The sequence below is a fragment of the Tetrao urogallus genome (genome assembly GCF_951394365.1).
Source record: "Tetrao urogallus genome assembly, chromosome: 4".
Taxonomy (NCBI): domain Eukaryota; kingdom Metazoa; phylum Chordata; class Aves; order Galliformes; family Phasianidae; genus Tetrao; species Tetrao urogallus.
Window position 1 is genome coordinate 20,329,959 of NC_136817.1, and position 15,123 is coordinate 20,345,081.

The 15,123-nt window shown below is 38.6% G+C and overlaps 1 protein-coding gene across 1 annotated transcript in view; it reads right to left on the reverse strand.

Moving 5' to 3' along the window:
- Positions 1-15,123, reverse strand: part of WWC2 (WW and C2 domain containing 2) — a gene marked incomplete at both ends in the record, with an annotated part of 84,090 nt that overhangs the window by 34,512 nt on the left and 34,455 nt on the right. The window contains 5 exons of the mRNA XM_079534902.1: positions 112-258; positions 971-1,100; positions 4,210-4,289; positions 8,823-8,899; positions 9,733-9,936. Of these exons, the coding sequence (XP_079391028.1) occupies positions 112-258; positions 971-1,100; positions 4,210-4,289; positions 8,823-8,899; positions 9,733-9,936 (638 nt within the window). The remainder of the gene's footprint in view (positions 1-111; positions 259-970; positions 1,101-4,209; positions 4,290-8,822; positions 8,900-9,732; positions 9,937-15,123) is intronic.

A 15,123-nucleotide genomic window follows, 5' to 3' on the forward strand; every position in this document is an offset into this window, starting at 1 on the left:
ATATATAACACCTATCAGCAACAGTAAACAGCCGTTTGTAACAGCCAATTCCATTAACCACAGCATTCTGATTCAATTTCTCTTTACGTTTGACAAAATGAAAAGGCTCACCTCACCAGAAATGTCAGTCTGAGACCCTGCATCCAGAGTTTGTCTAGAAAAACACAGCTGGGAATTTACAGAGCTGGAACTCAGGTCTGGTTCCGATGTCCCAATATTCTGGTCAAGATTGAATTTCTCTTTCAGTTTTGCAAGACTCTGTCCAGGAAACAGAACAAGATGGTGTTAAACTGTACTTTTGTACAAGTTCTCTAGGGAAGCTGCTTTAGCAAGGAGTAGCACTGGATGATCTCCAGAGGTCCCCCTCCAACCCCAGTCATTCTGTGAATCTGTGATACTTTACAAAGTTCATACTGGTTTCTATTCAGAAGATACTTATCTAGAAGACTCCAGTATATATATGTATGCATTTTTCTTCATGTTAGAAAACCATCCTTTTAACCAAGTAGTTCTTAAGTGACACTGAGTACAATCACATCATTCTGGTTCTTGTTGCCTCTCTCTCCCTTGCTTGTCTTTATAAACCAATTAAATATTTGGTTGATGCAAAATAAATAAATAAGTAATCTACTTTCAGATACAAATGCAAAGCAATTTGTAGAACTTGTGCCCATTTAGAAAATGGCTATCTCAAGTTTCACCCATGTAATATTTTAAATAGTGTTATAGAGGTAATATGCAACATTACCAACAAGTTCAGATACCCATATTCTGACTGCCATTCAGGGACTTTTTGAATTAGGAAAGTCACAAGCTTCAGTTTCTGCATCACAAAACAGATTTTAACACTAGTTTGGCACATGGTTTTGAAAATCCCTTAAAAAGTATAAAATGTACAGTATTTAGCATCATTAAAGTTCCTTCTGATGAAACAAATCCACACGAAACTTATGCTAACCCTAGAAAATACCTTCATTAAATCTTGTTTTTCTCTCTCTCCTGAACTTATCGCCTTTCTGATGGATTTCAGTTCACTCAGGATGGCTTTAGCCTCACATAGTTCATACCCGCTCTGGCCTCCAGACATTTTTTGGTCAATTCTGTGGAAAGAAGAGCATATTAATACTGCATACTGCAAATAATGTTAACATCTCTGCTGTTCTGTTTCAGACAAGCATAGTTAGGACAGAAGGGCAAGAGTAACTGATAATATTTCCTTTAGCAGATAAGCAAAGAGAAAAAGGACACTGAAACCTGCATTAAAATACTTTCTGTGTGGCAAAAATGTCAAGCTATCGGACACACACAGTGATGGGTTTTGCTGACACAGGAAATTTTTTGAAAAGGAAAAAAGCATGTTGGCATTAAAACCACTGATTCAGTCTTAAAGACATGCGAGGCACAGAGCACTACCTGAAGCAGTACTCTTACATGTGCTACCAGGAGTACAACATAGTGCTGTCAACATGATAAAAAAATCCTATGCCCACCCTAACCCTCTGCAACGCAGGAGCAACTTTGGGGTTCGGCTTCAGCTATTAGCTAGTAGCTATTAGCTATTTGCAATACTTAGAGAAGCAGAATACATTACGGGCAGTATTCCTCTATCCAGACCCACAATGTGGCATCCAGACAACCAAGCTTGTAGGTACTGACCGTTCTTGCAGAGAAGACATGTAGCCATACTCTTCCCTCAGCTTCCATCTTGCTTACCCTAATCCTAAGAACTAACCACCTCATGCAGCTGCTGCGCTCACCCAGTCATCAGGCTCTCTTTACTCACTGAATCTATGGATAATTTATACCATCTGTCATACACTGGATAATTATTGAACTACTGGAATATCAATATTTTTTAAAAAATAATAACTTAAAAATAACATTGGAGACAAATGTTTTTCATTTTGTTTTTTACATATTGGCTTAAAAAAATTGAGTTTGTAAAACTACAGGTTGAAGAAATGTGTTAACTGAATATTTTATAGCACTATACAAATGGCTGCAGCTGTGCTTCACAAAATTAAAAACAACAGGCATCTTCACCATCTACTAGAGAATACATTCCTTTATCGTACAGTTGGTTTTCTGTTTTTATCATCAGTCATCATCCTTCTACAAGACATTAACCTTGTGCGTGAGGAATGAACAATTGAGCAAGAACACAAAACCCCTGAAACAAAGTATTCTATTTTTCTTTTAATTTTGTGCACAAATATATCAAGATTCTAAAGCAGTCATTAGAGATATGAGAGTAACTTTTTTCCTTTCTCCACATTTCAGCTTTTCTGCAAAACAGAACCAAATTTGTGTGAAAAACATGACTCTGCCCTCAGATTCCTACTCAAGGATGTATTTGTTTCAACTTGAAAGTTCCCCAAACTCTTTCATAAGTATGCACACACCTACTCTCTGACAGCACTCAATTTCTGGTAACCTACACCAAGTTGCCAAGGTCAGACAGATACAGGATATGCCAACAATTGCAGTCATGAATGAACGCTTGGGTAATAAATACACCACACGCTGCCTACTAACACACCGTGCCATATTCAAATTGCAACTGCTTTATTCTATATATAATTAAGATAGACAAGAAGGATCTCTGACATATACGATATTCCTTCTCCCTGTTTTAAATTAATGGGATTAGTACTGTTCAAAAGCGGCTGACTGAATTTTTTAAAACAAACGCCCATTGTATTCCTGTGGAATGCTGTTGACAGTTTCTGAAACATGCTTTGGATTCCTATCGAAATGGCCTGTGAGCAAGCTGCTTTAAAACAATACTTCATTGTTGAATTAATATAATAAAACCAGCATGATTGGCTAACCTTTAATCTTTGGACAGCAGTGTGAGTTTTTATTACCTTCAGCTTTAGAACCAATATGTCTTTCTCTTCTAAACTTTGCTTTGAAATCCAATTCATGTTTAAATAAATTCAATCAGTTATCTTTTCCTCCCCTCACTCCAGTCTAGTCTTTATGTATTTAAATAACAAAATCTCACATTTCTGCCTTAGTTAAAATGAAAGAAGACAGTGACATCACTGGCATCCTCCTAAGGTGCTGAAGGGCTTCAGTTCCCAATCTACTTCATGCTCTTGTATTTAAAAACAAGAATAACAAAAAAAGATTTGCTCCATTTGGACAAGTCTGTAACTATGATAGAACACTGAGACAGGGGAGGTTTAGGTCAGATATTAGGAGGAAGTTTTTCACACAGAGGGTGGTGACACACTGGAACAGGTTGCCCAAGGAGGTTGTGGATGCCCCATCCCTGGAGATGGAAAAGGCCAGGCTTGATGTGGCTCTGTGCAGCCTGGTCTGGTGGCTGGTGACCCTGCACACAGCAGGGGGTTGAAACTAGATGATCATTGTGGTCCCTTTCAACTCAGACCATTATGTGATTCTATGATTTTTATTCATCATTTTCTTGGACTAGAATTTCTTTCTCTGCATTTAAATGAATGAATGAATAGATAGATAGACAGATAGATGGATAGATGGATGGATAGATAGATGGATAGATAGAATCCTTCTGCACAAAACTTATCTATTACTATTTTAGGGCCCAACAAAGTCAGGGGCAGCACAGACTGCTCAGACTGAAAATAAATAAATTAATACGTAAATAAATGGGTTTCTAATAATCCAACTTAGATACCCGAAATGCGCCCCTAGCTCAGCCCTTTGCAGCCCAGGCATCACAGCAGCTGGAACAAAGAAAGTCAGGTCTCCAACACTCAAATTGTGACTCATTTCAAACTTGGCACAGTTCTGCCACCATTTATACCTCTGAGACCGGCATCCTCCTCTTTCTCTTTGAGTGCAGATGTGGGGAAGAAAGAAAGACAGACCTAATCACTTCTCAGTTTTTAGGGTGTTTTTTTCTGTTTGTTTGTTTTGTTAAATGGGACATGCAAAGCAGCTACATTCTCCTAGGAACCCTTAACCACTGACTTTTCCTTTTGCCTCTTTGCAACCAAGCTCTTTCATGAAAAAAGTAGGAGGAACAGATTTCTCATGTTAACACTTGCACAATAGGTTTGCTATTTCTACAGATTTCCTGCTCTTTAACTTCAACAGAAGGAGTTGTAGATTCTCACGTTTCCCATAATAATCTCACATAAGATGTATTCACTTCTGCGACCGAAAAAAAAGTTCATACAACTGAATTAAGTCAACTTCATCTGTTTTTTTATTACTCACTGTTGCAGCGTTTCAAAGCCCTGCTCCTTGTACAGCAGCTCCTGCTTCATCTGAGAGAGCTCCCTCTTCAGCTTCTTAACCTTGTGTTAAATCAAAGCAAGACTTAGAAAATTCCTCCTCAAACAGCACAACGCATGGCTTCGAACAATTAACATACTCTACCTCGGGTGAGGAAAATAAAGAAAGAGTAAATTGCTCTACTGACACACATTAAAAACACAAAGATCAGTTCTCTTCTTTACATCTATGGGCAACATGCTTTAGTATTAAAGAGACACAAGCAGATTAAATCACATTCCTTATTTGTATTGATACCACACTGTGTTATTAAACCTGAGAGAACTTTAGCAAGTAATTTACTTCTCCTTGTTAAGCATGCGTTCCAACTGTCCTACAGGGACATTCCTGCTTATTTTTAACCTTACTGTATTTTCACATTTTCATTCCAGGAAGCTCTTAAGTCATTTACATAGTAAAAACAAAGTCTGGACTCTGCTTTTTTCTATGAATTATCGTTTCTCATAAAGCTTTTCAGGCATTGGATCCCAAAATACATAGTTCACATTCACAAAAGCAACAATAATTAAATACATTTGGATCACAAGTACATGCATTTACTTAATAGAACAGTCTTTGGGAAAACATTCCCTACTTTCCCTAAATTTCCATGCTCACATGCTTTTTAACATTAATATTGATATTCAATATAAAATACTTATGAATTAAGATGAAATTAAATTGAGGTTTGGTGATTTGTTTGTTGTTTTTGTTGTTTTTAATGTGACAATTTCCAAGCATACTAAAAGTTTCTGGACTGAATTAGCAGTGTACTTCTAACAGAAACTAAAATTCATCCTTAGCACAAACAGAAAAAGTGTACCTGAAATGTGGAGTCCCAAACGTTAGTATTTACACACCAACATCTGTTGATTTGCACGCTAGATAATAGCCAGAATTTTTTCCCTCGCTTCCCAATCAGCAAGGTGAAAAAAGGAAAAGCCCACAAGAAGTCTTCTGCTCTCACTACCACCCTGAAATGCTCGATGTTTTTAGGTAGGTCTTCAGACACTCAACTCCATCTTGAAAATTGAGTATATTAAAATAAGGAATTGTGACCACTTCAACTGAAAATGATTTAAAAATTATGGTTCCAAGACTTCTTGCAGCCACTTCTTAGGTTGCCTACTTTGTCCTATTATTTAAACCAAGAAGTGTAATACCCAACGTGCCAGGAAACCAAGAGTAGGAAGCATAAGCAACTGCTGGAGCTTTCCAAGAGACTTAAAATGCTTCATATGTGTTTCTACATATAGATTTGTGATTTATACTTAGGCATTCAAGTTTGTAAGTTCTGGCTAATGACTTTTCTTTGACAGAAACAAAATGCTGCTTGCAAGCTCCCTTTTCTCCAAAGCAAATCTGTTAACTAGATAATTAGGGCTAGGTTCAGGCTTTTAGAAACTACAATCAGTAGCTGCTACACTTGACAGAAAACTGATTTTATTTTGACTATACAGATTATTTAGCATGATAAAGTGGCAATGTCCCTAACAACACATTCAGCTTTCCTTAACTACTTTTCCCCCCGAAGAGCATGACACTTTCCTACAGTTAAGAAGAACAGAGAACTAAATGAGAATTTTTTAGCTCCAGGAATAATCTCTCTCAAGTATTCCAAGCAAGGTTATAAAAAACAAGCAGATATCACTACTGGGTTTCAGGTAAAGTAATGTGAAATATGAAAAAGCCTTAACTTTGCTGAGAAATGAAGAATGACTACACTTTTCCTTAATCCAAAATGTGAATTTATTGTAATTGCAGATGGCATATGGCATACTCGCTTCCAACTTTGAGGGTTGGATCTCTCTGAAGCCCTTACATTTTCCTCAAGATCATCTTCTGAGTGTCCTCTGCCGTAATTCATCATCATTTTATTATCAGGAAATGTGAGTTAGGTTACCATGGAAGGATGTGACATACATGATAATAGAGAGACTGTGTTTACTGCACTGTAGGTCGCATTAAAATATCCTTGTGTTCCGTTCCTTCCCTTCTCCTTCAAAACTTTTACAATCCCACTTTTCACAACTCTTCACTCGTCCTATCCTTCACCCCCATCATACCGCATCTGCACATCTTCTTAAGCCACCTGACAGACCTCTTGCTTCCTCCTTCTCTCTTCAGGCATGCTTCTGTGCTAACTCCTTCTATCCCCAGTTCTCAAGCACTAATAGAACATCAGAAAAAACTCCTGTTATCTTATAAAGGCTCATCCCCTACTTGTTGCATTTGCATAAAATGATCTTTGATCACACATATCAAATTTTTGTCCCTGCTTATTTCATTCAAACTGTCATATTTCTGTCATATATTCTCCATGACAAATTGTGAATAGGCAACTCATGCATCCAGAAGGTGCCATATGCATATATTAAGCACAGCTAACAAGGAAAAGGCCAAAGGCTACTGCAGAACTTCCTCGAATGCTGAGTTTTTCCCCCAGCTACCATTAACCTGATGATGCCAGTACACCTCAGTGAGCGCGTGTGACAGAGAGAAACGGGTTTAGTACATCTGCCCTAATAGTTCACTAATCAATGTGCAAATTCTAACTAGTTGGCCAGCAGCTTGCTAATGACTAACTTTGTTTCCCATTAAGTCCATGCATGCATATACTACAGAATGCCACAAGGCTGAATATTAGCAAAGCATCCTCAAACATTCAAATAAGGGTAAACTACGATATAATACAGTCATACCTCTCTTGCCATCCTCCTCGAAAACCACTTTCCAGCCCTAGCATCACAGGGCTCCACTTTTTCTTATCTCAATGACTCTCAAATCCAGTGGGTTTGGATGATAACACACTTTATGCTGATACAGATATTCTTGGACTGCACCCTTCTAAAGTCTGCAGACAAGATTCAGGTCACCTATTTTAGGCACATATGCAACTTGGACTTTGCAATGCCAATAAATCAGGCACTGAGAACCAGCAGCATGTTAGGCTCCTTGACTCTGACAAGCAATGAAGAGAGAAAAACTCCAGAAACTGATCAGCTGTGATTAACACATTTGCCTCTCCCTTGACAAATGGACAATGGATCTGTAGCTAAGAGGTAATTCAGTATCGATGCATTCCAAGATGGGAGCTATTAGATTTAAGTATTGGAAAAAACAAGCATTTGAATTTTCTCTTCTGGCTCTTAGAAGACTATATTTACATTTGGTCATGTGCATTGTTCTTCAACAATACCTTTCATTTCTTAAATATACCAGCGATTCCCTTACCAATGGGAAACCATCTTCTACTGTACACTGATTTTAGAAAGAAGCTCTAGCCTTGTGTTTTCATTCTCGTTCCCAGCCAGGGTCCATATTGCTGTAGATTCTACTCCAAAAGCTTCCAAAATTTTTGCTCCAATATTCTCACTGCTGAAATAGGCTTTCTTGCTGATGACTTCCCCCTCTACTTAAAAAATAAGGGGTTACAGACTGAGATTTCTAAAAAAAGAACTGGCTGTGCAAGCAGTAGGGAGGGTAGCAAATGGACAACAGTTTTACAGTGTATTCCATCTCTGATTTACATTGTTTTAAAATGTTACTGAGCTATTCCACAATTCCTTTTAAACAACAATTGTTTAGACTCCTAAACTTTACACTAAGGTGAAGAAGGATGTTATTCTCAGAGGCTTCTGAGCGCTGCACTGTGCAGAAGCCAGGAGGGGGCAATGGAAGAGCTGAGTAACTGACACCTCTGCTCACACAGAATCTGTATCCCAGCACCCTTCAAGCACTACACACAGTGGTTCTGTCCTTTTAACCTGCATGTTTTGATCTGATTTTTGTCATTCCTAACTGCAGAAAGTTCTGGTTATCCATAGAGAACATATGAACATATGCCACAGCTTAAATAAATGAATTCCCTATGTAGGTTTATGTGGTCTTCTGCACTGTTTCCTCCTTATTCAAGATGAATTAATTAGAAACTAACCTGTGAGTGACAGTTCTTTACATGGAGTCCGTTAGTGACCATACTGGAAGAAGTTGATCACATAAAGACTTTTGCTTGTTAATGATTTCGCAAAGTGAATAAAAACTTCTGATCCTCATCTGAATGTTTTGACTTTTACAAGTTTTCACAGCATCACTAGAAAGTGCTTTTTAAACCAACAGAAATTTGTGAGGCAGTTCATGTAGCTAAAGGCACATTTCTCATAGAAGAAAGATTGTGTACAATCATCTAGATTGTCTCATTTTGGCCCACTACCTTTTTATTGTCACCTAGTTATTTTTACTTTTTCTTTATAAGCAAAATCATAGAAGTAAAAATAGATAACAGATTTATTTAAATCCACGTCTTACTAGACTATCTGTCAAAGTTTCACCGAAGTGCATTCTCTAGAATTAGCTGAGACAGTTTTAAAAATTCATTTAAAAATTCATTACAAGCCCTTGAATGAGAATTTAATGAGAATATTAGGTATTTAATGAGAATATTAGGAGGTTTCAGTATCAGGGTGGCAAGATACTTCTGCTATTTCAACCTTTGCATTCTATAGTCAGAAACCCTACATACAGAATACAAATGAGTATGAATTAAGAACTCTCACCCTTAATCTTGTAGTGGAGATTTCAGCCTTCAGAATATCAGGGTCATACTTTGTGCTTGATGAAGAGCCTGAGAATACTTCAAAAATAATAGGGATAGAAAAACAATAGGAAAAGTATTTAAATATTTAAAAATCATTAATCAGTCTCTTCCTTGACATACCCACATTGATCTAAAGCTACAAAGTACAGAAAAACTGTGATACTGTGCAAATCTATATCCTGTTATAGTCAGCACTGCAGCGTGGCAATCATTAAGGGGTACGATCTTACCTCGAGCACTAAGTGCAGTTGTGGATGCCACAACATAAGAAGAACATAAAGCTATCAGAGAGCACCAAAAGGAGGGATACAGTGGTTAAGAGTCTTGGAGGGCATCCACCTCTGGGAGAGTGGCTAATAAACAAATACAGGCCTCTGAAAGCTCTTCACCGTGCCAATCCCTTGACCAATATTGTAACATGCATCTCTATTTCACTCCTAATTCATACATGGCGTAAAACTACTGTGTAAAGCAGCAGCAAACTCCTTTTTTGGTCCACTGCAGGTACTTGTCAACCCAGTAGGGTCATTTCAGTATGCAGCCATGAAGTGCAGGAGATCCTGTCTACTTTGAACCTAAATTTGGTAGAATTTTGTTCTGACATACTGTGTGACAAAACAGAGTTCAGAGCAGACTGCTCTAAACCATGGCTCAAAGCAGTTCAATTGTATCAGACAGGAGAGAGTTCTTTCCAGCAGAATATCTTTATATTAAAAAAAAAAAAAAAAAAAAAAAAAAAGATGCTATCTCTAAAAAAGCCAGAATAGAAGATGTTCATAGCAAACCTTGAAAACCCATCCTAAAGTGAAACAGGATCCCCTGCAGGGCACAGATCAAAGAGGTTACATTGTATTTTCTACTATACTTACAGCTTGTACGAGAGCTTGATTTTTCTTTGTAGGCATCATTCAACCGTACATACTCATCCAGTGCAAGTGCTAGCCTCTGTTCTTTCACCTGGTACAGTTCCTTCTGAGTACTGAGAGCATCCTGGGCTACCATAAGATAATCTTTCAGCATTCTCTCTTGTTCTTGCCTCCATTGTTTCCTGGGATCTTCTATTTGTGTCGTTTCTTTATAGAAGGGAAAAGGAAGAATTGAAAGGTATTTCTGCTAAAGTCTTCACAGCTAAATTGTTACTTTGCTTAGAATCCTCAGTTTTACAAGTCTGAGCCATAGCTTGACTTTGGTTATTAAGCAGGTGCTCAGTTTTATCAGTTTTTTGCCACAATAGCGTGTGAGAGAAACAGTATTCAAGTGGTCACTTGCAAAACAGTACAATATGTAACACTGTATGTAGATGATTCCTGCACTCCCAACACCGAATTAAGAATACCCAAAAACTTTCCACTCATAGTTTTTGCATACCAGTGGTTGGAAATGATAGGATCAATAAAAGGTCTCAGAATGGTATCTTCAAATTGAATGCATTTCTGAAGGAAAAAAATGAAACGTAATCTTAGCTATTACATTTTTTCAAAATACTCTCCCCCATTCTGTTAATTTTTACAGCCATATGTATTCATGTTTTATCGTGGTTATCTCTCTCCTGTTCCTCTACAGAAACAGTCTTTATGTTTATCTTCTCCACTGTAACTGAACTAACAGAACATTAATTCTTGAGATCACGTCTCCCACCTCTATTCCTATCACCATTAGGCATCTGATCCAAGATACAACACAGTTTTATTTACAGTCAGTAGCAGGAGAGGGGTACCCTCAGACAGCACGTCATTCCAGTTAAGACAGATATGCCTAAGATATATGGGACCAATTGCCTTTCTGAAGAATCTCCTCCTTCCCACTGACTACTCTGGAAATATAACCAAGTAGGTGGGAACAGAGGGGGGGGTGGGGGGTGGGGGCAAAAAAAACAGAAGAAAAGGCCATTCTCTGGCTTAAATTTTCTGCCAATTTAATTCTCTGAATTGGTTCACTGTGAGAACTAATGTGGGGGAAAAAAAAAAAGGCAGAAACATGTAGCTGAAGATATGGGAGGAAAAGAGCCAACCTGATGGCTCTAACCTGTATCTGAACTGCACTCCTGTGGAGAAGGCACTCTCTCAAAACAGATTTTATAAGTGCAAAAGCTGATAAGGACAAGTTCTGCTTAATAGCAATTTCCTACAATGGCTAACTGCTAGTTTTTCAAAAGCTCTTCTTGGTGCTAATGTCACATAAACCAAAGACATGGATATAAAAAGAAGCTTCTGACAAAACTAACTCTAAAATCCTGAACTGGCAGCATAACGTAACTACTAATGCTTTGACAAACACACAAAGAGCACCCCCTGTGCTGGGGGGTACTGTTTCTACCGCTTACAAACATGACAAGCTTCTTTATTTCTCCTTGGGAAGGTATTTCTTGGATGTATGCAGCAGAAGGGCGCAGACTATAAATCATATAAAGCCAAGTGTGGTGCATAAAAGATTAAAGTAGAGAAGCTTTACATACAGTTGTTTTTTCAATAACCCCAACAAGAAGGGTCTCCCATATAACTAACTATAGCTACAGAAACACCCAAACACCCGTGTTACAGCCACCTGCTCTTTTCCACAAGGATATCAGGAGCACAAAGAAGCAAATCAGTACCTTTTCTCTCCTAAACAGTCAACACATGTCCCGGTCTGTGGCCACTTACTGCCATTGTGCTTTAACACACCTCCACATTCGCAGTTATTTACACAAGGTAAGAGGCGCCTGCTTCCAGAGGTGTCCTTTTTTGTGTAGCAGATGAAGAGCACGAAGCAGGATTCTCATGGGTCAGTGATCAAATAGGATAAATGCAGTTACATTGGGGTTTTTTTTAGGAAGAATGTAACGACATGATTGTGTTTTAAGAGTGCAACCAGCCAGCAGCCACCAAATAATCGTACAAGATTGGAAGGTCTCATCTTCGAGCATGTTGTAGGTAATTGCCTTGTAGGTTTTAAGTGAGGATTGCTCAACATGCAGCCCAAAGACCAAACATAGCCTGCAGAGTCCTAAAATGTGGCCTACAGATGCCCTGTCCTTGCAACTGCAAGAGAAGGACAAAGCTGGTCAACAGCAGATGATTTTTTATTGCTGACAAATACAATCAAACATTTTCTTTTTGCCTCTTAAAGCAGCACATGCAAAACAACACTACGATAAAACGACCTCATATCTTTTATTCAGACAGTCATAAACAATCCTAAGGTGACCCTACATTTCATAACGTGTCTCTTCAGCAAACTGAGTTTGGACAGCCGTCCATGTAGGTATCACATGATGGCTATCCCAGAACTAACACTCCTGCCAGCTTTCCCCAGGCAGGGGTAGCTTTCTCAACTATTTTGCATGGTACGTCTTCTCAAATATTGCAAAGTGGAAAACCCCCAAAATTAAATCACTTGTTTGGCAAGTTGTTCATATATATAAACATGTACCTGTGCACTGCACCAAATGCTTATCCATTCTTCATCTTCAGTCATCTGAATTTTAAACAGCATCTTTACCACGCAGGTGGGAAAAAAAAACTATACCACCACCACAACAACAACACACAGATGGAACTGTGGGTAACAACTCTGGTATTGCAATACTACATTTTGAAAAGCACATCCATCTGAGCACATGTATCTTGCAACAGCCTATGTTTTTTTTTGTTTTTAGAAGCTGAGTTCTCCTTTCAAAATCAAGTATTCATACATGGTAGAGAGGGAACAGCTTGCTGAATGTTCCGAAGTGAGATGGGAAACCCTTCATCTTTGAACTACAGAGTGAAATTCAAGCCACAAATAAGATCCTAACATTTTCTTATTCTTCATCAGCTGTTAAATAAGAATGAACTTTAGAGAGGCTCATTCCTTTTTTCAGTACAGACAGATGTTTCCACCAAGTGACTAGAACAGGATGCCTTACAACCTTATCTAAAGTAGATACAAATCATGGATGAAACAGATTGCTGGCTAAACAGATGGGGAGATATTCTTTCTTTTGGTCAGGTGAGGAGTAAACAGTAATTACGAGCACAAGACAGAGCTCTATGGTTGTATCTGTTCTAGAAAATGCTAACAGGACTTCCAGCATCAGCAATGGAAAAGAGACAAACCACCCCTGGGCACAAGCTCTCCAACATTTGGAATCACCAGACAGCTAAATACAAGAGTTCACTGTTTCTTTTGGCTGCTATACCTTCTGTGGCATACACTTTGATGTGAACAAAAGGCATATCCTTAAAATGGGTCTTTAAACAACTAAGAGTAGTACATTAGGATGTGTCAAGAGCACTGACTGGAGATTTATTAAAAGCAAACACACTTTATTTATAACATTCTCTGTTCAATCATAACATAAACTCTAGTAAAAGAATGCACATTGCAGGGGATGAGAGGGAAATCTATTACTCACACTGTATGTTCCTAATTTGACTTGGTTTTAGCATCATTTGGCAAAACTACTTATGAAGCAAAATTACTCAGTTCTATTAAGAGATCTTGATTTAAAACCCATTAATTTAACTACTGCAAGTACATAGAAACAAACTAATAAACCATCAATTTCCTTCTGTTTTTAGTTCTGAAGTGGCAGAACAGCATACATAGCAGGATGGCACGCTTCACCAAGGACATTCCTGAGAACTGAAATTATCACAGGCTTGCAGTGTAAAAGATCAAGCTGTGTTGGCTTTAATCATACTGCTATTAATGAAATACAATCTTCCTAGCTAACTGCCAGCCAGGTTTGATGCACTTAGACTGAGTAAAGAATCTGGGCAAAACAACAACTCAAAGCCAAAATGTCAGGACTTACTTTACTGCCCTTGAAACGAGTTCTAACCAAAGGAATAAACAAAGCTTTTCAAGGTATACTGTTACACATACCCCACCTAATTATACATGGGATATATATTATACATGGGACATATGGGATATGCAGGCATGTCAATTTTTTTTTTTATTAGATAGTCAAGATGTTATGTTTCTCTCTGCTATCCAGACGGCCTGCCAAATTTTTACAGTCTGCTTCAACAGAAGGAAACTATTACCTTATCAGCGGTAGATCGTATTTTTCTAAAACACATGGAATTAAAATCCCACTAGAAAATCCCACAGGGAAGGGAACAGCTCCCTGACGCCCTACTGCTAGACATAAGAGAATTGGACATTTTACTACAGGATTAACAATATGTGGAAGCAATAGTTTTTCCAGCATCTCCCCTTGCCAAATAAAATAATAGTGGCAATTGGCTCTAGAATGACCCATATGTAATCTGTCTTCAGTCAGGCAGGTTGCCTTTATGCAACACAGCTGAGAAAGCCAGTACTCTGAAAGGGGGGGCCCTACCAAAAACAAAAAAAAAAAAAGGACATGTGCATGGCAGGCAGAGACAACATTGTGGTATTATGCTTTACATCCAGAAGAGAAATCTCTCATGTTTAATCACATGCCCATTTTATTCCAGTTAGTAAATGTAACAGGACCAAGGGAAACTAGTTAACCTGGCTAGAAACAAGGAACAGAGACACGGGACCTGGACGGCTGCCATCAGAGCCCATTTTGGGGGCTGCAGGTTGCACCATGTTATCCCACCCATACCTGTGTTCTTTTGCACAGGGACTGGTGTTCACCCAACCCTGCACAAAGCCTATTCATCATGCTAGGTCCAGCTGAACACTCACTGGGCCAAAACCTGAAGATAAAAGTATGTGTACAATTTCCTGGCAGGATAGGTGAATTGTGCCAGGTTACTGGAGGTCCAAGAAGCCAGTATAAAGAAGAAAGAAGAATCCAGCTGGGGAATGAAATGGAGGTACTTTCTTTCGACAGCAGCAAGCCTATCAGAATCTCAATAACAGAACTATTCGTCCACCAGAGTCCAAGAGTAGAAAACATGGGCCTCAAAAACACAGACCCACTAACCAACTACACTGTGGAGTCCTCTCTCCCTGGTGGTTCTCTCAAAGCACGGCAACTGAAGGAAGCACATGAGCTAGATCTGGTTTGGTGTTTGAATAGTCTCTGATACCCTTGTTGTATTAACATCACAGATATTTCACAGAATTGATTTGAGAAGGAGGGCATATCTGGAAAACAGCTCACAGTATGCTGAAGGCAAGTCTCTGGAGAATGCTGCAGTCAGGCCAACCCGGGGGAGCTGCAGTCACAAATTGCAGTAGTATCCTGCAAAAAATGTCTCAAAATGGCACAAACAGAAACCCATCAACAACCCTTTGATATATAACATCAAGAGAGGAAAACGTATCTGATACCAACCATCATGGGGTGATTCAAG